The 23,358-nt window shown below is 33.8% G+C and overlaps 1 protein-coding gene across 2 annotated transcripts in view; it reads left to right on the top strand.

The window, feature by feature from the left end:
- Positions 1-15,261: 15,261 nt before the first annotated feature.
- Positions 15,262-23,358, top strand: part of LOC145252639 (EEF1A lysine methyltransferase 2-like) — a 30,170-nt gene continuing 22,073 nt past the window's right edge. Inside the window, exons 1-2 of one of the 2 annotated variants that reach the window (XM_080112373.1) lie at positions 15,262-15,300; positions 22,906-22,971. In XM_080112373.1, coding sequence (XP_079968499.1) covers positions 15,278-15,300; positions 22,906-22,971 — 89 coding nt within the window. In that variant the 5' untranslated portion in view covers positions 15,262-15,277. Of the gene's footprint in view, positions 15,301-15,409; positions 15,628-22,905; positions 22,972-23,358 lie in introns of those variants that run through there. The other variant, XM_080112372.1, reaches the window with a different exon arrangement.

The raw sequence follows: 23,358 nt of genomic DNA, 5'->3' as shown, positions 1-23,358 counted from the left end.
ATATATATATATATATATATATATACACACACACACACTCGTGAGCAAAAAAGAAACGGGCCAAACAAATTTTATACATTTTATTGTACTAAAAGCTATATTGAACAAAAAAACAATTGGACAAGAAAACTTAAACGAGACTAATAACACCGAACAAGACATTTACTTTAATAAATGCTTAGGATGAAATCGCATTCCCTTTTGATTTCTTTAAAAGATCAATCCTTTTAGACATGCTCTCAACCAAAGTGGAACACTGTGAAGAGGAGATGCTATTTCATTCGCTTTGCACAGCCTCCCACAGTTTGTCATTGTTCGAAAAAGTTCTTTCAGCCAATGCACAAGATAATATGGACTGAATATTCTCAATTGGGTATAAATCGGGGCTTTGACCTGGATAAAATATCACATTAATTAAATTATCAGAAAAACATTTTTTTGTGACTTTAGCAGTGTGTGCAAGGGCATTATCATGTTGAAAAATAATATTCTGAGATATTCCCAGCTTCTGGATACTTGGTAACAGTCCTGTTTCTAATATTCAAATGTTAATTTTAAAAGTTCCCCATAGCATTATCCCTCCATTCTCATGTTTAACTGTCGTTTTTATGCAACTTGGCGAAAATCTTTCTCCAGTTCTTCGATTGCACCATTCGAGAGCATCACTAACAAGACAAAATCTTGATTCATCTGATCAGAAAACATTCCTGAACCAGTCCGTATTCTTCTTCACAAGAAAAATCTCTTTCTATTATTGATATTCTTCTTAGATAAAAATGGCTTCTTTGCACACCTTTTAGAAGAAAATCCCATTTTTTTCATTTGTCTAGATAATGTATACCTAGAAAGGGAATTTCCAGCCCCTGTTTTGAATTCTTTGCTATGGTCAACATAAGTTTTCTTTCAATCCTTCAAAACAGTTAATTAAAGCCTGTGGTCGTCCTTCAAAGTGAATGCTCTAGGGCGACCAGATCCAGATTTCCCTTTTACCAAGCGTTCAACTTCGAACCTTCGATAAATTCTCTTCACTACAGAAAGAGATGTTTTCACATTTTCTTTTATTAAAATATCAAAAATCTGCTTGTAAGTCATTTTGGACTGCCTTAATCCTGCAATTCGTTTTTTTATATCCTCGCCAAGATGCGGTCTTACCATTTTTAGGATTAATTTTCCTAGTATTATTATATGCTATAATAATAATGATCTGCAAAATAGAAATTTTCAGTTAAAATTAACAAAAATTAATGGAAAAATATTGAAAAATCGATTTCTTCCTTCTTTCACTCTTGGCCCATTTTTTGTTGTTGATGAGTATATATATATATATATATATATATATATATATATATATATATATATAAAATAAAAATGAAAATTCAATGGCTAAATGATTGCATTTATGGAGTGCTTCAATTTCCACTGTAATCTTATTTTCTATTATACAAAAATTGCATATTTATGGTTGTAGGTTCAATCCTTGGCAGGAGAAAGGTGCTAGTCTAGCCGCACTGATGAGTTATGATATTAAGCTCCCCTCTTTGGGTTGAGTACTGAAGTAAATGTATTTTAACCTGATGCTTTGTTTGACTATTGAGCAAATCTCACTGTCCGTTTGTTTGTAAACAAACTAGCAGTTTGAGCACTGTGAAGCAATGGGCAAGTGCTTATTTAATAGGCACTTGATGAGGGACATTTGTTGGCACTGATTCGTGGTCTTGTGGGTACAGCTGCTAACTGTCAACTCGATGGTTGTAGGTCTGATCCAATGCTAGGGAAAGGTGCTAGTCTAACCGATATATATATATATATATATATATATATATATATATATATATATATATATATATATATTGTTTTTTGAAGATGTTAAAACTAAAAACTATATAATAAAAACATTTAATTTTTATATTTTTTATCATTCATTGGAAAACTATTTTTCTTATCCACATTCATATGTTTCATTCTTTTTCTAGGAATCATCAGTGTGGAGGATGATTTTTCTGCTGATCACGTGTTTCAAAACCTTTAGACCGAAGTCAATATTTTAATATTTGTTTGAACAACTAGGATCATGTGGCCAACCCAACAACCATGGTGAAAGGTAGAGAATTAAGATCTGTTTATGTCTATTCAACAATACATATCTAGAAGACTGTTATAAACAGTGTCCATGATGGAATTTAGCATTATGCATTATTAAATTAGTATTTATTTAGATGTATTATTGGTCTTTATAAGCAATTTATAAATACCAATTTCTTGAGGGACAATGGATACCTCTTGTGAAGGTGCCTGAGTGAGGAATCTATAGTGAATCAAGGGTTGTGCAATCTCCAACCGTACTTTTAAAAAAATCTTTTTAAACCCTCAAACAAAGCAGATTGCTACTTGCAAAGTTAGGGGCTACTAGTTGGAATTGTGTCTAACAAAGGATTGTGGAGAGTTGAGCAGTGAGATGTCTGTTCACATTATATTTAAACTTCAGCAGGTTAGTACAGTCAGGGAAGCAAGAAACAGGGAGGGAATTCCAAGGTTTAGCAGTTTGAGGGAAGAAACTATTAAAGCAGAAGACTTTCCAGTATCTAACGACCTCAACAGTTGAGGGGTTTGACTTTGATGCTGGGGAGTATGTATGTTGGGGGGCACGAGTGCTACAAATTCATCAAAGCAGGTTCCATTAAAGTACTTGTAAAACAAGTACAGGGATGTATAATAACATTTTATCAATGGAACAAAGGTTGGCTGATAGTGTGAGACTTATTAGATTCGATATTCTTCTTGGGACCTTGTCTAAGAGTGAGAGACTAGTGGTAGATGCACCAGCTCAAATGCATGGGCAAATTGTGGCATTGTAAAGGTATAGGATGCTCTCTGATAAGTCATCATCATAGCGTTTCATGCTATCTTGAGATCTATTGTCAGGTAGTGTCCAAGGCATCTCTCAGGTCCACATCTGAGTATGCTTCACTTCGGGGGCAGTCTGGGAAGATATGTGCGATAGTCTACATGTCGGCGCCACAGAGACACTGAGCATCACTGAGTTTTGGCTGATGTAACCTTCAACCTATTTCAAGTGTATCTTGTCGAACTCAGAAATCTTTCATATCAGTTTGTTCAAGCTGGGGATGGAGCATCCTACCAGACACCAAAGATTCACCTGCTAACTCAGATATTCAACCGAGAGATCTTTTTAAGATTCTGACCATTCCTTTAACTACAATGTTTCTCTATTTTTTTTTTTTTTTTTACATTTTCTTTCTTTGAAGATTGTAATGCTGGGCATGAGGCAGCCAAACCAGTTGCCAACATTGCCCTGCTTTTTACTGAAACCAACTGAGAGCTCTTTTTAGTATCCTCGCTGTTCTCTTAAGTGCAATTGTCTGGATCTCTTTTGCACTTGGTTCACCAAGAATATTAGTTAGGTAAGACTTCAGGTTCTTCTTCATAAGCCTTGTAGCACCTATAATAATTGGTATGATTGATATCTCCCTAAGATTCCAGTTTCTTTTCATATCATATATGAGACCTTGATATTTGGTCTGTTTCTCTCTTTGAGCTCTGTTCAAACCTCCATCATTAGAGACACTCACTTCAACCAAGGTTGCCACTCTTTTTGATTTATTCCATATAATATATGGTCCACTGGAGGTACTTACTTTCTTTTTTTTTTTTTTTCTTCATCTTTTTCTTCTAGGGGGGGTAGGACATCCAACCATATGTCTAACATTTACCCCTATTTTAGTGAGTCCAACCAAGAGATCTTTTCAGGATTCTAGCCGTCCCTTTCAGTGCAATCGTTTGTATTTCACTTGCACTTGGTTCAACGGGTATGATTGCTATGTACTTTTTAAAGTTCTTTTTCATAAGCCCAGTTGCTCCTATGATGACTGGTATAATTGAAACGTCTTTTAATTTCCAATTTCGTTTCATATCATACATAAGTCCTTGATACTTTGTTAACTTTTCCCTCTCAGCTCTGTTAAGCCCTGTATCATTGGGTACACTGACCTCTATTACGGTCGCTTTTTTGTTTGCTCTGTCCCAAATCACTATATCTGGTTTAACAGCTGCTTTTTCTAGATATGTACCAGTAGGGATTATGTAGTCATAGTGAATGGTGTAGTTGTCGTTCCCAACTGTTCGTTCGGGTATATGTTCCCAGGAATTTTTACTACACTGAATGTTTAGTTTCTTACATATCTTCCAGTGAAGGTATTTGCAAACTCCGTTATGGCAATCTGTATAATAACCATCTCCAAGTAGGACTTTGCAACTAGAAATCAGGTGGCCCACACTCTCAACCTCAGTGTTGCAAAACCTGCACTTATTATTATTGCTTAGACCACTCATCTTTTTAAAGGCGTTCGTCATGAGGTCCTGGTCTTGCGCAGCGAATATCAATCTCTCTTGGTCGTAATGGAATGATCCTCTTTTTAGCCAGTCCAGGGAACCATCCCTATCGATATATTCTTGGGATAGTTCAGTCGGTATGTATTTTGCCCGTTTATGGTTGGCCCATTCTTCTGTTTTAACACTATGGAACTGGTTAGTGTATTTTTTCCGACTTTTCTGGGCTATGTTAGTGGCAGGCTTGTTTGGGTTCTCAGCATCATTTGTAAGGCAATCCTTTTCAAAATAAGTGGCAAGTTGTATTATAGATGTTGTACAACTTGCTCGATTCTCATGATGGTCTTTAATTTTCATCAGCTTGGGGTTACAAGAACTTATGTACTGACCTATACTGACGATTGTGGCTCTGTGTTGATGATTGACTTCCGAGAGTCCCATACCTCCTTCTCGCCTGGGTAGGTACAAATGAGGCATGCACTGATTTCGATAAATAACTCGGTACAAGGCTAATATTTTCCTTGTCTTTGTGTTAAGCCAATTTATGTCTTTCTGAAGCCAGTCAATAATGCCAAAACTATATGTTAGCACTGGCATGGCAAGTTGATTAATTGCCGTAACTTTGTTCTTGTTAGTGATTTCAGTTTTACAGATTTTCCTTACCCTGCGTAAATATTCTTGGCTTAGTTTCTCTCTCATCTTAGCATGCTGGATGGACTCATTTTCATCAATGCCAAGGTATTTGTATGTTTCCTGTTCATCCAGTTCTCTGATTTCATTACTTTCATCGTGGTGTATATTTTCATTAGATATCTTCTTGCCAGCTTTCAGAGTACACTTTGCACACTTATTCAGCGCGAGCTTCATTTTGATGTCATTCGAGAAAGTGTGAACAATTTTTAGATGATCTAAATCCTTATCTGAGCTAGCATACAGCTTAAGATCATCCATGAAAAATAAATGGTTTATTACCTTGAGAGATTCTCTTTGGCAGCTGTAGCTTAGATTGTAAGCACCTTGGAATTTCTTTAGGAGCTTACTTAGAGGATCAATTGCTAAGCAAAATAGTAGAGGACATAAACTGTCTCCTTGGAAGATTCCTTTTTTTATTTTTATATTTGCAATGGATATCCTTCCCCCCCCCGTTATAGTTTAAGGTAATGGATGTTTGCCACTCCGTCATTTGGGCAGCTAAAATTTCTCGTATGGTCGGGTGGATCTTGTATAATTCGAGGCATTTTAGTATCCACGAATGGGGTACACTATCAAATGCTTTCTGATAATCTATCCATGCCATATTTAGATTTCTTTTTCTTTTCCTGCAATCTTCCAAAATGGTCTTATTAATGAGCAATTGATCTTTGGTTCCCAGGCAGTTTTTCCTGACATCCTGTTTGTTCTTCCTCAAGATAATCTCCGGATGAAAGATGTTCATAGATGTTGTCGGCTATTAATCCAGTAAATAACTTGTAAGTCGTAGTCAGGCAGCATATTGGGCGGTATTTGCTGGGATCTTTGGTGCCCTGCTTTTAACTATTAAGCTTGTATCGCCTTTTAATAGCCATGATGGTGTCGCTTTATAAGCTTTCAACATTCTGATAAAGCATCTGCTGTAATGATCATGTAGTGCTGTTTGCTGTTTTAACCAGAAGTTAGATATGTTGTTGATGCCAGGTTTCTTGTGATTTGAAGCTTGTGCCAGCTTTGCTCTAATTTTTTCTGGTGTCATTTCTAGCTCTGGCATTTCTCTTTTGTTTTTATTTGCATTGATAATATCCCCGATTCACTGGGCCTCTTGATTATGTACTTCCTCTTTTTCAAATAAGGGTCTCCAGTAATCCTCTAATTCCAATTTACATGGCGGATCTTTGATTTTAATTTCTTCCCTTATTAGATTCCTGTAGAGCGTTCTGGGATTGTTTGTAAAAAGCTTAGTCTGTGTCTTTGCATTAATCTTTGCCATGCGATGCTTAATTCTTTGGGCAATGGCTGGTATTTTTCCTTTCAGTTCCTTCATTATGCTTCCGATATTTTTACCATTTGTCCTAAATTTGGCACAGATTCTTTTTACAATGTTTCTGAGCCTACCTTCCACCGTGGGATTCTTCATGAACTGTTTTAATTGGCTAAGCTCCTTTCTACAGGTGTTTATTTGTTTTTGCAGCTTGACTTTCCATTGTGGTGTTGCTTTGGTTACATTAGGTTTTTTTGTTTGTTTGGTGCTTATTCGGGGGAAGTATTTTGTTGCTAATGTATAGTCTTTAGTATAGAATTTAATATGATATGGGAACTGTTAATTATAAGTAATAGATAAAGTTAGAATACATTTTTTTCATTTACAGTAAAATAACACACACACACATGTAAGTTATCAAAGAGTAAACTTTAACAAAGCAAAACTTATCAACATAAGAAAAGCTTAACACTGTTAAGAGGAGCAAACAATGATATTAATATTAAATGAAAGATGAGGAACAAAAGTTATATATAACTTTATTATATCACATGAACAATAAGGAAAAGTTAAGGGGAAAAACTCTTTAGACCATTTTATTACCAACATGTATACTACCATTCCGATTTACTCTCATATGTTGTACTTACTTTTAATTACTATTTACCATATTAGCCTATTCCTTCATTCTCATCTCATATCTAATCCAGTTTTTACTGTTTGCATTCTGTATAATTCTGGCCCTTCTCCTCTGTTGAGCATGGCATGACCTAAAGAGTTTTTTTCTTAATTTTCCCTTTAACTTTCCCTTATTGTTCTAATAATATCATGAAGTTATATATAACTTTTATTCCTCATCTTTCATCTAATGTAACATAATATAATAGAACATAATATAATATAATATAATATAATATAATATATATATATATATATATATATATATATATATATATATATATATATTAATCTGTAGTAATAAGTAACGATCTGTAGTAACAAATGCTCACAAAATAGATGCTGGAATTGTCTGTGGATAAAGTATTTGATAAAATTCAGTTCTAAGTGACACTTTTCTAAAGATTGACGGTTCAATCCTAAGTGTGAGTGATACTCAGAATACAAATGCAAATTACTTAGGTTTTCTATCCAGTCATGACGGACAAAACGAAAGTATGCTATCCCCATAGATTAAGAGTTCTGTTCAAACTTCCATCCTAATTTCCAAGTTTGTCAAAAAGATTCCCATGTTCGACAACATTCATCTGAAGAAGGTTGAAAGTTACATTAGTCGAAATGTGAATATTATATTGCTATTATGGTCCATATGAAGACTGGGCATCTATATATCTGGCTACAATGTTTGTCGTTAGCGTTTCGAATCTTGGCATAAATATAATAGCTGTGTCTAAGTCACACTGATGAGTCATTATAACAATGAAACTGTTGTCTGTGGATAATTAACATTATATATATTTGTAATAAAGTAGCAGGACCCCACAGAGAATTTGCAAAAGATTGGTATACTAGTATATATTTAAGAGTCTGCATGGGGCATAACAAGACCAAGAATCAGAGTCAAGAAAATGTTGATACATGTTGAAAAAATATTCTTTAGAATTTCCCAAGATAAAGTTGTTTTGTTTCGATACTAGTGAGAAATGAGAAGTTTAGAGTAAAACAAGTACAGGGATGTATAAAAACATTTTATCAATGGAGCAAAAGTTGATTGCTAGTGTAAGACCTATTAGACGAGACTCTTTTTAGAATCTTGTCTAAAACTGAGAGACTAGTGGTAGATTCACCAGCTCAGGTGCGGCAACAATACTCTATGCATGGGCAAATTGTGGCATTGTAAAGATATAAGATGTTGTTTGCTTGCTAGCTGTTATTTATTTTGAGGATTCATGCATCAAAGAGACAGTGAGACAAGAAAAAATGGAAACTCATAGAGATGCATTTATTACTAAATATACTATCAAATCATGGATGGAGTATTGTTGGCGTATTTGAACTGGAGAATCTCTGTCCCATTCATCTTGATAAGTTGCAGAAGCGTATCTGTAATTTGATTGGCTGCAGCCATTTTTCTTCTCTGTAACATCTCTCATAGATACGATGTGTTTAGTCTTAATCTTTTTGATAAATACGTTTTTATAAGTACTTTTATAAATATGTTTTTCAGAATTGTCTGATCTATTCCCTGCTTCTTTTGTTCCAGTTCGTTTGACTTATTGGTCTAGTGGTTGCCATCAATTATTTGCTTTGATACCACATTGTAATACAGCTTTCTATTCACGTAGCTCCTTTCCAAGAACTGCAGGTTTGTGGAACTCTTATCCTGCTGACTGTTTTCTTCCTATCTTAGTCTTTTCAAAACTAAGACCAATAGACATTTCCTATCTTTGTGATAATCGCTTTTCGTTCTTGTTAACTTTTTACATCAAGTGGTTTTACACCTTGTCTGGAGTGATGTCATAAAATATTTTTTAAAATACAGCCAAAGCTATCAGCGCCACATCAATCAACATCAGAGTTCTTGTTATATATTGGGACCCGATGCCATTAGGTAGCGATTAAGTTAACTAGTATGAATTTTGGCAAGGGTCACATTAGTAAATATCAAGATAACCTGGCGATAAATGGAAATGTATCCAGCAACTGGTGACATGGTTGAAGCAGAGTTTAAACTCCTTAGATAAAACAGGTGTTGAACGATATGAGGAGATGACATCATGTGTACGAGCGACAGACCAGGGAGTTTCTGGTCACTCATTCGGGAAGCAGTACAAACAAAATACGTCCGACAAAATAGAAATAATCTAAGCGAATGTTACCTTGAGATTCTGCCAGTCATCATTTCTTCATTCCCAAGTTGAAGAAATAAGTTAAGAAGGAATTAATTTTATCTAGGTAGTCTCTCCTCACATAAGAAAATTCTCTCGCTAAATAAAATCTTTGACAACTCAGTCTTCATTGTGCTTCATACACGAGTTGTTTTGTTTGTCTAGCTAAACTGACAAGACAGTCAACAACCACAAGAGAATTACAGCACACATGGAAAGAAGCGATTTTCAATACAATACTTCATACATGGACGAATTGTGGCTTTGTAAAGATATAGGATACTCTGGTGTGAGTAATTCTCTAGTATGGTAAAGGGAACCCACCTTCTTTGCAGCAGACTTGGCAATGTATTCAATATATTTGTACCTATTTATGCTGCCTGTGAATGTTAAACCGAGGAGTTTGGAGGCTGAGCTCTTAGGCAGAATGTTATTTGTCATGGCAATCGATGATTGAGAAGGCATATAGTAATTGTTAAAGGAAAGAAGCTAAGTCTTACTAGCATTAAATGTTACTATCCATTTACGGTATCATTCCACTACAGACTGAAGGTCATTTTCTAAGGTTTTTGCCATTCTTTAGATATGTGTACATTCATTTTTCCCTCATGTCTATTATAGAGTGTGTTATCAGTAAATATACTGATCTCTGCACAATTTTATCAAGGAAATCGTTTATGAATATCATAAATAATAAAGGTCCAATGATCCACTTCTGAGGCACAGCTACATTAATATTGTGTTTAAATGTACGGACATTGAAGATAACTTGGATTTTTCTCTTGTCTAGAAAGAATTTCATTATGTTAAGTATTCATCCAGAAATACAATATGATTTCATTTTCATAAGCCCTTTATGTTTTACTTTGTCAAAGGCTTTGGATATATCGAGGGCTACATCCCTAGCTTCCCCTGCCTTAACCAGTTCATGGTATATGTGTTCAGAGATGACCATTAAAATAACCATAGTAGAATGGGCTTGCCTAAATCTATACTATTGGTCAGAAAAGAAACTTGGCATTTACCAAATGGTGGATTAGTGGTTGATTAATTAACAACTCAGAGATTTTAGCAAAGAGGGGAGAAAAGACTGATGTGGTGATAATTGAGAGGGTTAGTTCTTTTGCCAGAATTCTTGAATACTAATACCATAGAGACAATTTTCCAGCTACCAGGGAAGCAAGATTTGGCTAAGCACTTGTTGAAGACTTAGCAGAGCATTTCTTAATATAGCCGGGATGAGATGAAGCCTACATGCCTTGGAGGTGTCTAGATTTTTTATGATATCATGGATAACAGAAGGATTACTATTCAGATCTATGAGTATGGCTTCTGTCTTCAAAGGGAAATTTGGAAAGGAGTCGTTTATGGGGCCTGAGGTGAAGTTGAAGTGAACTGCTATTACCGTGAAAATGACCTTATGTTTGTTAGATAGTGAGGGTAATTTTGTTGATTATCTTTTGGAGAGTCCTTTTATAGAGATTCTGATTTGATGGAAGATTTTTGGGGGAGAATAGATTTTAGGGAGACAGTTTTAGTGAAAACTGTTTTTAAGTTTGTCATTAATGTGAGAGAGCAAAAGTAATATTAGATGATAAACATAAGCAAAATGGCGAGCATAATATTCCAAGAAATAAGTGTATACATTGGTTTTGATGAGCATGTAAAATAGTTAATGAATTGTGTGTCTGTGTGTCTTAATGTCTGCATGCATATGCTTATCACTGTGTATGCATGAGTTGAGATAACAGCATCCTCCAAGGCCTGATGGAGGGGTGGAGGGAGGTTGAGGCAAAACAGATCTTAGCTCTATCATGGATTTTGGCTCAACTGTCTATTAAAGAAAAAATCTGGCATTTTATAGCATTCAGAGTGAATCAAAATGGAGATTTTTATAAATTCAGAAACATGCATATGGTTGGTTTAGAGTTTTATTATTTGTTTTCATTAATTCAGGTGATTGTATATGCAGACATATATGCAAAGAAACCATTTTAAGCATTTTCCTCTTGGACAGCAAAGTTTGCATTATTCACCATACTATTATAAATTTTCCAGAAATTGCAAGTTCCTAATTTTTGCAATTCAATATATTTCCTAATCAGTATGCTTTTTCTTGGCTGTGACTATTTCGCTCTTACAATTATTTCAAGCTTTGATAAACTTTTGTTTATTTTTACTTGATTTCTGGTGGATCAATCAGTAGATTGCATGCTGCAGAAGTTGAAGTAGACCATTGAAGGTAGTGGGGCTTACTATAGTATTTTCGTGTAGGAACATGTACTTCAATGCTTGTTTTTCACTATTGATTGTTTAACTGGCACACTGTTCACCAGGAAGAGAAAAAAATATTAGTCCATGGGGCATCTCCGATATGTTCTATGATGGCTTCCAAATTAGTCTTTTTGAAGCATCTTGTTATTTTGAACAACATCTCTTCAATATTAATGAATCAATCAATTTTATTTATTGGACGCTTATTAGATATGTTTTTAGACTGCTACTTTTGAATGGAATAAAGTTATGCATTATTATAAACTTGTTCCATTCATTGTTTAAAAAATTGTTTTTATTTTATTTAATTTGTTTTTTTTTTTAAATACAATTTGTTTAGCAATCTTTTATTATGTAAAAAAAAACCCCAAAAAACAGAAACATCCATTTTCTAAGACTGAAAATGCAAAATATTTGATGGACGATAGTATTGTCAGTGCTTATTCAGAATTACATTTAATTAAAAAAAATATAGACAAATCTTTATGATGTATGTATTCGTCATAGAACAAAGATGTCATATTTAAAAAATCATGCAAATTGATAGAATAGTTTTTTTTTTAATTAAGAAAATCAAATTTTTATGCAATTAATAATAAAATAATAACATGTTTAATTTAACATGGTTAATTGTCGGTATAAACTGCTACATACCTGCCAAGAAATTTCAACAAAAGCCCAACAGCCAGTCATGGTTAACTGCAGAATGTGCCACTGCCATTGCACACAGAAATCACTATTTCCATTGCTTCCAATGTAATAGATGTTGTTAAATTAAAGGCACATTTAGAACTGCCAGCATCCATTATAAAAGAGTAATAAAGAATGCAAGAAATTGGTATGCTCAGTACGTCAAGTTTAAAGTAACTGAACAGCTGCTTGATTCCCACCAGTTTTGGTGAATAACAGACAGGGTTCTGAACAAAAGCATGTTCTCTAGCCCTACCATCATCAATGGACTTAATGAAATTTCGTCAGCATCTGACAAAGCAAAACTCTTTGCCAAGAACTTTGCAGCAAATTTTACTCTTTGCGATCAGGACTGTTTACTCCTTGTGAAAAAACTATGTGACATACAAATATCTGTACATTATGTTGCCAATCTTATCAAAAACCTTGACCTCGATGGCATTCCAGTTATAGTGTTCAAAAAGCTTCAACTGGAACTAGCTCCCATTCTTACAAAGCTGTTTAAACATTGTCTTAAGGAGAAATGCTTCCCAACACCCTGGGAAACTTCATCAGTCCACTCTGTATTTAAAAATTCTGGAGATCGGTCATCTCTCTCTCAGTACAAACCAATCAGTCATCTGGGCATCATAAGCAAGCTGCTGAAACTGTGATGAATAGAGAAGTGGTCAACCACCTCAGCAAAAATAACCTTCTTAGTGACGTACAATATGGTTTCCATTCTGCCAGATCTACAGTTGATGTATTACACAGGATTAGTGAATCTCAATGGGGAATTCATTTCTAAAGCAACAGCTCTTTACATATCAAAGGCTTCTGATAGAGTATGTCTACTTCACAAGATCGCCAGCTATGGAATAGCTGGAAATGTCCTCTCAATTATTAAATCCTTTCTCTCTGATAGGTTTATAAAGTAGTCATTGATGGGTAGAAATCAGAAACATTGTATTAACGCTGGTGTCCCTCAAAATTTCATCTTTTCTGATCTACATAAATGACCTCCCAAATCACATTCTTAAATCATTCGTAGACATTTATGCAGACAATATCATAATCTATGCCAACACTTTAAAGGCAGGCAATGACCAAGATCTTCTGATCTTGAGAACATGGTGCAATGGGGGAACAGTGCCTGATTAATTTTAATGCATCAAAAAACCAAGCTTCTCTCCTGTGCTGTCACTCACTAAGTATTTAAACGCACCAAACATTCTTTCTTCCCTCCTTTTTCCCTTCTTTCTTCTTCTCTTCTCGCTCTGACGTGACATGTTTTCATCTCATCGTCGCTTTCAAAGCTGTCGAAACCATAATTACACACACTACGCGGACACTCAAAACAATCACACTTATGCACACACGCAACTATTCTGTACATTTTCTATAAGAATTAATAACAACAGATTACTTTCCTCATGGGACTTTTGAATAAGGTGAACTTCGCTAGTTAAAACACAAACCTTGAAATAAGGATATTATTTTCACATAAGACTTTCACCTTCTAATTAATTCAATGAAGGACTTTCATCTAACATTCTAGTCATAATGATTTCTCAAGAACTTTTCCCGATCGGACCTTTGCTTGTTCATCTTGTTATTCTTGTTGAAAAATAAATGCGGTGCATTTTAAACAAGAAGGAGGTGTCATTTTGTTTTATTCCTTTTTTTATTATTTTGTTTGGGGAAGAGAGATTTAATTTCACTTAAACTTCTTTTCCCCTACACTCCTTTCATTATAATTACTCTGACAGCCATCACACCCCAATTGAAATGAGTCACGCTTGTCTTGGGGAAGCTCTATGTCTTGACAAGCTTCTGGGACTGACCTTCACTCCTGATCTGAAATGGAACACATACATCAAATCTGTTGCCAAGATTGCTGGAAAAATGGTTGGATCACTCTACTACTCCAGTAGGTACCTCACTGCTAATACGATCCTCTATCTGTATAAGAGCCAATTACATTCTAAAATGGAATATTGTTGCCACAAATGAGTAGGAGCTGCTTGGCGCACCCTATCCTGCTTTGATAGAGTTCAAAACCATCTTTGAATCCTAGTAGGTGATGCTTGTAGAGGACTAGGATATATAAATCCCAATCCCGTTACAAAAGAATAATGAAACGAATGGAATTGAAGGAAACAAAGACTCAATTGATGGATAAGATAAACGTCGTTTATTTACTGTTGAAAGAATGTTTTAGATATAACATGTGTTCATGTCCGCGCGTGTGTAACCAATGTTCGTTGCGGGACTGGTGTTGTAGAAAGAAAAGGAAATGTGCGTTCATCTCAAGTTCGGGTCACTATCGTTTGTTCGCGCGTGGGAAGAGAAAGGAGTAACGTAGTGAAAATGAAAATGATAGTCCAGCGTGTAGACAAAGAAGAGGATAGAGGTTATGCTGTACGCCATGTTAGCCGTCAGCTACGCGTTGGTGTTCATAGGGACCAGTAGTAGATAGAGAGAGAAAGAGTGAGAATGTGTACTGTCTGTTGGCCTTTTGTCCCACATAGTACTAAATGGCGTGATGTATGAGTGGTCGGTCCGTAGACCGACCAGCTCGAAAGCTGGGCCTAAAAGAAGGAGCCGGTTATTGCTCTCTCTTTTATACTCGTTTCCGGTGGTCTTTTGCGCATGTGTGGATTTCCTTTGAAAGCGGAAGTGACGCTGTCCATGCGTGCGTGTATGTGAATACATGTGTGTACGTTAGCGTGTGTGTATGTGAATGTGAGTGTATGTACGCGAACGTGAATATATGTACGTGTGTGGACGTGGGCGCGTATGTTTGTGTGCGCGTATGTATGCGACAAGTAATATAGCTTGAAATGTGAATGTGTGTTTTTGTGCGAGACTAGAAAAGGCTCGCACATGCTCTTACCTCTTCCCCGTAACCACTTTCCCCACAGAAGAGACGTTGAACGCCTGTCTCTGCTCTATCGTTATTTTCATGGCAAGTGCTCGATTGAACTCCAATCTATGGTTACCCGCGCTTACCAAACTTTCACACACACACACACACACACAAAACCACTCAATAAGCGGTGTGGTGACTCCCAAGTAAAAAAAAAAAAAAAATCACGGCGTCTCCCCACTCCCTCCGTGCTTACTCATAAAATTTGATTTTCTTATTAAAAAAATATACTCGATCAATTTACGTGAATTTTGGAATATGACATCAGCGTTTTATGATGAGTACGTACATCATAAAGATTTTTTTAAACATGTAATTTTAAATGTAATTCTAAATAAGCATTGTATTTTCAAAGAAAGTCGAGCTAAAACCTCAAAGGGGGTTAACTCTGTTTGCCTTATTTGAGAGCATAATTCTTCAATCCAAATTCGTTCAATGATAATAATAATATTACAAAGATAAACAACCAATTATCTCGGTTGCTACTCATTGTCATCAAATTAACCTTTAACCTATTTTATCCGCTGATATTTTCAAAATATGGGAGATTGTAATGATGAAGATACAAACAGAGACTTTGAATCATCCGAACTTGGAACCAAAACATAGTAACATTTTTATTTTTCATTTCCGGAACAGCAACAGCACATGCTTTTTTTAAAAAATTTTTATTGATAAATTATGAGTGTTTTTAACTGTAATTAACAGAATTAACAAAAAAAAAGGGGGAGGGATGAAATTAATAAACAACCAAACGATTACACAGAATTTGAACCGGCCAGGGGTTTTTTTTTTCTTCTTTAATCCGAACCTAAGTGTAAGTTTTAGATTTATTATTTCGACAAAAGTTGATTTGGTCACGACTGATGTAAATCTATATTTACGTAGATCGTGGTTTGGTTCAGTAAAATACTGAGGGGGAGGAATAATTCAAGTTTTAAAAGATTTTTCTGCACAAGCACCAAATTTAATTTTAATTCAATAAATGTTCAGATAATTAATGTTTTATTAGTATTTTCTTTACTTTAACAAAAACTCAGCATTCACCATTAAATTGACGACTTATTCAGGTTTTCAGATATGCTGAAAACGAAATTACATTTAAATTTGGGTCAGACAAGTAGTTTTCTGAATATTAAGGCCTTTATTATCAAATGTAATCCCCTACGTTTTCACTGGCGGCTATGTTTTCCCCCCCAACTGAACAAGTAGTGATGCGTGCGCATGTTACAAAACAGTGAAAACACCCTTTCCTCCCATGTTAGGCGACCGACCGCGACTGACATTCGTTAAGTAATTGAAAAAATTAGGTCTTAAAATCCAGAAAACTACTTATCTGACCGAAATTTGAATGCGATATTCGTTTTTAGCAGACTTGAAAACTCTTAAAAGTCGTCAATTTAAAGGTGAGTGTGCTGTTGCCGTTGAGATGCCCTTAAAGTTAAAATTTACCGTTTGGTACTTGTACAGTTTAATCAAGATATTAAAAAAATGAAAATATCGAAAACGGTTATATTGTACGTATTCGTTATGGAACGAAGTTCTCCGAAAAAAAAAAATTCACTTAATTTCATCAAGTAGTTTTTATCTTACAGCGAAAAAAACAAAAAAACAAAAAACAATTTGTTATGATACCGAGCAAAAGGTTCGATTTTTAGGAAGAAAAGCTAGTAATAAAGATGGGGAGGGAGTGTCGGCGCTTTAACTAGAGTTATCTCCCCGTAGCGTGTTCAACAAATTTCATAATGGCTGACTTCAACGCGCTCTCATAAAACGTGTTTTTCTGCTGTAAAATAAAAACTACTTGATCAAATTAAATGAAATTTATTTTCGGAGATCTTCAGTCCAAAACGGATACGTACAATATAACCCTTTTTTTTCTCTCGATATTTTCATTTTTGAATGTCTTGATTAAACTTTATTTTGTGTGTTTGTTAATTTAATACATTTTACCAAAAACCGAAGCTTTTCAGAAGAATTCTTTGAAAAAGAGCTTGAATTGTCTCCCCTTGTTCTGAGGGGCAGTCTTCAAAAAAAAAAAAACAAAAAAAAACTAAAAATGTGCGTGCTTCATATTTATTTGTACTCCTACTATCATCTAACGTATCATGTATTACACTTGTTAGTTGCGACTACTTAATTGAAGGAAAAAAAAAAGAAAAATTAAAGTTACAATTAGGTAAAGTAATGAATTTCATTACAGGTTGTTGCTACATAAGGTGGGTCGTGGGATGGGATAATAAATAGATGGTTTAAATTTCTTTCGGAAATATAATTAAATGTTTTTGTTTTATTTTTATTTTAAATAATTTATGACCTAGACACCAAGCAATGGCAAGCGATTATTAAATTAAAACTAGTAAAGTTTAACATCCTCAAGCAAATACATTTTTCTCCACTCCCTCTATGTTAAGATTAATGTCTTTCTGAATAATATGGTACTCATGCACTTATTGATCCGTGCTGAAATAATAACGTTATTATTTAAAAAGCCATTCTTAACATGGGGAGGGTGTTTTGTACCTATTTTGTACTTTATCCTTACGATTGAATAAAAGAAACATATAATCAAGCTTTAATTAAACTTGGAAATATGATTTAAAAAATAGCGCGGATCAGTAAGTGCATTAGCACCAATAATATTATCATTTATTATTATTTTTTTTTTTTTTTTTTGCTTACACACTCGAGCCAGCTCTTCCTTAGTCTATCATACTCCTTATATACTGCATAATCACATTGACACACCGGTTCTCGTCAGATTACTGAAGTTAAGCAAGGTTGAGTCTGGCTAGTACCAGATGGGTGACGATTATGGAAATTCTAGGCACTGTATGTGCTCTCATTGTTTCCAGTTGTCCTGAACCTCCACTTGCCACTGGTATTTAACAATGCGATACAGGAGAAGTGTGGTTGAAGATTATGCAACTCTTGCCACAAAAATTCCATGTGCAGGCACTATTACAGTGGGTATCCATAGTCTGTCAAGACTGAAGAAAGCTACCATAGGGCATAATCACAGTTAGATCACCGAAGTTAAGCACCGTTGAACCTGGTCAGTACCAGATAGATGACCAATTTGGGGTGCTAATGCACTTACTGATCCGCGCTATTTTTTAAATCGTATTCCCAAGTTTAATTAAAGTTTTATGATATGTTTTTTTATTCAGTTGTAAGGTTAAAGTACAGAATAGGTACAAAATACCCTCCCCTCTCCATGTTAAGAATGTCTTTTTAAATAATAACGTTATTATTTCAGCATGGATCAATAAGTGCATGAGTACCCAATTTGGGAATACCAGATAGGTGACCAATTTGCAAATACCAAATAAATGACCCATTTGGGAATACCAGAGGAGTGACCAATTTGGAAATACCAGTTACTGTATGTAAGGAGACGTCGACATTTCCCTGCAAGAGCTGCAAAACCCTAACATTCCCTAATGGGAATATACATTTGACTGGGGACCGCTTGTGAATTTCATGCTCCTATGAAACTTCCTCCTTCAGAAGAAACTGGTTAAGCACACGTTAGGGTTATTGCCACAGTTTCATTTTCATTTGTTTTTTCATATCTCACTTCTTAGTGCCTTGCATGTCCAAACATGTTATGGAGTCAAGCTATCAGAGACGCTGAGCACATAAGGCATTCATATTCCACTCACTGTCAAATTTTTATTAAAACATAATTGAAGAGATATTTTCATCCAGTTTGAAGGCACACATCCAGTTGATCATGGTATGGTCATTACACTGAAGCCATTGCAGAACAAAAGTGTTTGAGGTCCATGTCGTTTTATGTTAAAATAAATTTGGTAATAGTTAATTAATGTACTTCCTAACTTCCGGTGTGTCTGCTACCAGAAGCAGTGCCTTCACTTTTATTGTTCTATTTCTTATTGTTTCTATTGTGAAGTGATTTATTGAATTAAAATATAAGAAAGGGACATTATTGAAAAATATACAATAAAAATTAACAAAATTATACAGATAAAAATAACACAATTAGTGTTTTCAATAATTCCTTTAAAAAAAAGTGTAAAAAGTGTTTTCAATTATTCTTAAAAAAAAAATAAGACTAATTTCAAATAATTCTTAAATAAATTGAACCCAAAAAACTTTTCAATGATTATTAAAAGAAAAAAGAACAATCAGAAAAATGTAATAAAAACATAATAAAAAAAAAGAATACATGCACAGGGAAGATGCAGGTGTGAAAGAAAAAATGAAGGAACTGATTTGCCTTGTTACCGCTTCCAGTAGCAGCCACATTGGAAGTTAGAAAGTACGTTAGCTGACTATAACCAACTTTTTTCACCTTTACTTTGTCTCCCCAAAATGACAAGACAGGACGTTTTGTCAGTATGCCACAATCATAGCAAAGATGGTCATTTTCATATGACCTATTAGCCATGCTAACAAAGATGGCTGTTTCAGCATGTCTTTTTTTTATTATGTTTTCTGATTGCTTTTTCTTTTACTTACTAATCATAGAAATGTTTTTTTCAGTCTTATTTTAATTAAGAATTATTGAAATTAGTTTTATCTATTTTAAAAAAATTATTGCAAACACTTAAAGAATTTTAAAAACTATTTTGGTTATGTTTTTTATGATGTTTGAACATTTTTTATTTTGATTTCAATAATTTTATTTGTTATTTTGATTTCAATCATTTGATTTTTATATTTTAATAAACATATATTTATTATATAAATTCAAATAAAAAACTTATTTTTCAAATTAAAAAAAGGTATTTTTATAATTTCATAAACATAATTTTTATAAAATTTCAAATAAAATAAAATCTTTTATTTTTTAATTTTGTTATAAAAATTACAAATAAAGACTAATTGTATTATTTTTATCTGCATGATTTTATTAATTTTTATTATATATTTTTCAATAATGTCCTTTTGTCATATTTTAATTCAATAAATAACTTCACAATAGAAATACTGAAGAACAATGAAGGAACTAATTTGCTTTCTCACCAATTCTGGTAGCAGACACACTGGAAATTAGAAAGTATATTAGTGTACTATTACCATTAATTCTGTTTAAGGAAAACTGTATTCATTGATTTTATAAGAGAAAAAAAGTACCTTATAAAATCCAAGCCTGAGTCTCTTTGGACTTGTGGACTGACACGGAGTCCTGCTGCCACATCCAGGGTTTGCCAGCAGCCACCTGATTGCACTAGGAAATCACCACACTCTTCAGTACATCCAGGTACACCTTGGTGTTGACTTTCAAGCCAACTTTGATGATGTGAGGTGGCATGATGTGGCCCTCACTTGAAACCACACCAAAGACCATAACCGTGGGCGACAACTTTGTTTTCATAACCCTGGGCATGTCCCTATTATTCGTGGCAATCCAGAAATGCATTTTAAGGGTGCTGACAATGTTCCTGTTTTCATAACTTTAATCGGTAGAGAGCATGAGTTGTACAGTGGCATATCTCCAATCTTGCTCGTTGAACAGTGTGTCACTTTCATACCTGATAGAAGGCTCCTATTGCTGTTAGAATTTGTACACAACTGGCCAACTAGTAGATGGTTTGCAAGAAAAAAAGATAACTGGTTTTCATCAAACGGAAATGGAGTCATGTTGTCTTTTCTAGGGCTATAATTTTATCATGTCACCCTTGGTGACTTACTATAATAATGTAATATAGCAGTATTTTTCAATTAAGTTACATTAGTTAGTGCAGATGACTTTCAAAACAAGAAGTCATTTTTCTCAGAAAATATGTGGTTACACCATGAAGTATATTTTTAACCGTAACAAATATTGATAAGAAGGAAGAAATCCTTAATCCAAATTAAAAAACATGCACTGCTATTTAGGTGTAACTCAGAAAATCCATCCAAGTTTATATATAAGATATATATACATACTATTTCTGTTTTCAAATCGACCTTAAAGGATATTGAAGAAGAAAAATTGCACAGTAAAATATTAAGATAAGAAACAATGTAATTTTTTTTCTTCAAATTTTATATCATACTAATTAGCAATTTTATGAAGATTGCGATCATAGGTCTGTTTAGCCATTAAAACTAGTTTTATATTGTTGTTTTTGATATTACTAAATGAGGAATTATTTCCATTAAAAATCCAGTTAGTATTATGTATCTAAAATTGAGAAAAGTAATTTTCACTTAATTTGGTTTTAGATAGACATGACGTCAGGTAAAATTAGGTGGCCATTTTGTTTTGTTTCAGCTTATTCACATAATTTTAATCCTTTTAAAACTTCAGTTTTAGTTGCATAATACTAACTGGATTTTTAATGAAAATGATTTCTCATTTAGTAATTTATGAAAACAAAAAAAAACAAAAAAAAAACGACATAATACCATTTTTAATGGCTAAACAGCTTTCTCCTTGCATTATTCCATGACTGTGATCATTATAAATTGCCTATTAATTTTACACGGATTTCTTATTGAATGTACAAAAAAAATATATTATATCATTTGAAAGATATGATATTGAAAAATATCAAAACTTCAATAAGTTTTATGAGCCCAGTAAAAACGCAGCCGTCTGTTATGTTTGAGCCATTATTATTATCAGTATGTAATGTAGGACCTATGATAATGATGCAGCACATAGATATGTCACCTTCGTATGTTAAAGATAATCAAGTTGGAGTCAATTGATCAAAGGGCAAATTTTGACCTGATTAAATCCACATTTTGGACAATAATTGACCCATTAAACAACTCAATATCAGTATTTTTCTATCTTTATACTCAGAATATCTTCTCTGCTAGCATGTTTATACATCAGGTTGCGGTGATTGACTAATCAGAATCTGCACGGTGTTTGGAAGATCAACTGCAGTTTGTTTCTATTTACTTGTCTCCTTACGAGGGATCATTTAAACAGTTTGGGTGCAGATCGATGAATAGAGTAATTGGTCTGAGTGCATGTGACCATCGTAGTATCGTAGTATTCCTCTGTCTCTCTCTGAAAGACTTGTAGGTTTTGTGCTTATCTCTAGTCTTATAGCATTGAGCAGAATGGATAGCTTGAACCATATACTTCGCACTCGCAGTAAGGTTGGCATCCATTTAAACACTTGGTACTTCCAATCTATGTACTGAGCAGGCTTAACTTTGGTAATCTGATAGGAATATTTTTATCAATCTGATTTAGCTGTCGCTTTGGTTTTTGTCCAGAATTCCCCTATATTAGAAAACAAAAATTAAGAAAAATTCATATGATGTATGTACCCATGACATAATAAAATTATTTTCTTAAAATCATGTAAGTTGATCAAGTTTTATTTTTGTAAAGAAAACCATTATGAAACAATTAATGGGAATTCATAGACATTACAACAAAAATTTTGCATGTTTGAGTTATTGTTGATTTATCTCCTTTTTTTTTTTTTTTAGACCGTTTTGAAAATGGTGGACAAGACTGCTGTTCTTTGGTTACTTATAAAATTTGATTTTCTTTATAAACATAAAATTATTTGATCAATTTATAAGGTTTTTGGAATACGATATTTTCGTTTTTTCATATCTACGTGCATTATACAGATTTCTTTATTTTTTTAATACAAAGGGAATTGTTTGACAAGAATTGTCGCTTTTAATTTATTTTTTTGTCCAACTTTTGAAATCATATGCATAACACTCATTGAAAATTAATTCAGAAATCTATCTTTTATGTCTACAAGGCATTAACTAGTTACAAATCTTTCACAGCTTGTGTACATTGTTTGGTTTCTTTTCAATATCATTTTTTGTGTGTGTATATAATTGTCAAAAAAAGTTTTTTTTTGTATAATTGTAAATAACAAAAAATTGAGTGTATAATTGTAAAAAAAAAAAAAATGTATAATTACATAAAATTTTTTTTTTTTCAGCTGGGACAAACTATACAAGCAAGAAATTGAGAATTTTAATGAAAATAAAGACATTGGAGAAATTTGGTAAATAAAATTTAAAAAAAATTAGTTTTCAAATTCTTAAAAATTTGTATTTTTGATTAAATCTTTTGTTTCTATTTACTTTCCTCCCCACAAGGACAGAGTTGGACACAAGATCGGTTTTTGATGTAAGGAAAATCCAGCTCTTCGAAAAGGGGCACACTGGATTTGAACAAAAATTAAAATTGCTTTAGTCTAGAAGGATTTCTCCTTCACTGACTGAGGTCATAATAGATTAAATGAAAGGATATTACACTTTAGTTCCTAGTCCCCACCCTTGAAAACTCTACTAAACACCTCTACCAATTTTGGGTTTAAACACATGAAATTTCAGATATAGGTTACATAGACATAGATCCAACTTTTTAATTTGATTTGAGCCCAAAACAA

This window comes from Euprymna scolopes, chromosome 29, assembly GCF_053919585.1.
Source record: "Euprymna scolopes isolate OS-2025 chromosome 29, ASM5391958v1, whole genome shotgun sequence".
Classification (NCBI taxonomy): Eukaryota; Metazoa; Mollusca; class Cephalopoda; order Sepiida; family Sepiolidae; genus Euprymna; species Euprymna scolopes.
The sequence above is the reverse complement of the archived record's forward strand: the minus strand, read 5'-3'. Positions and strand labels throughout refer to the sequence as shown.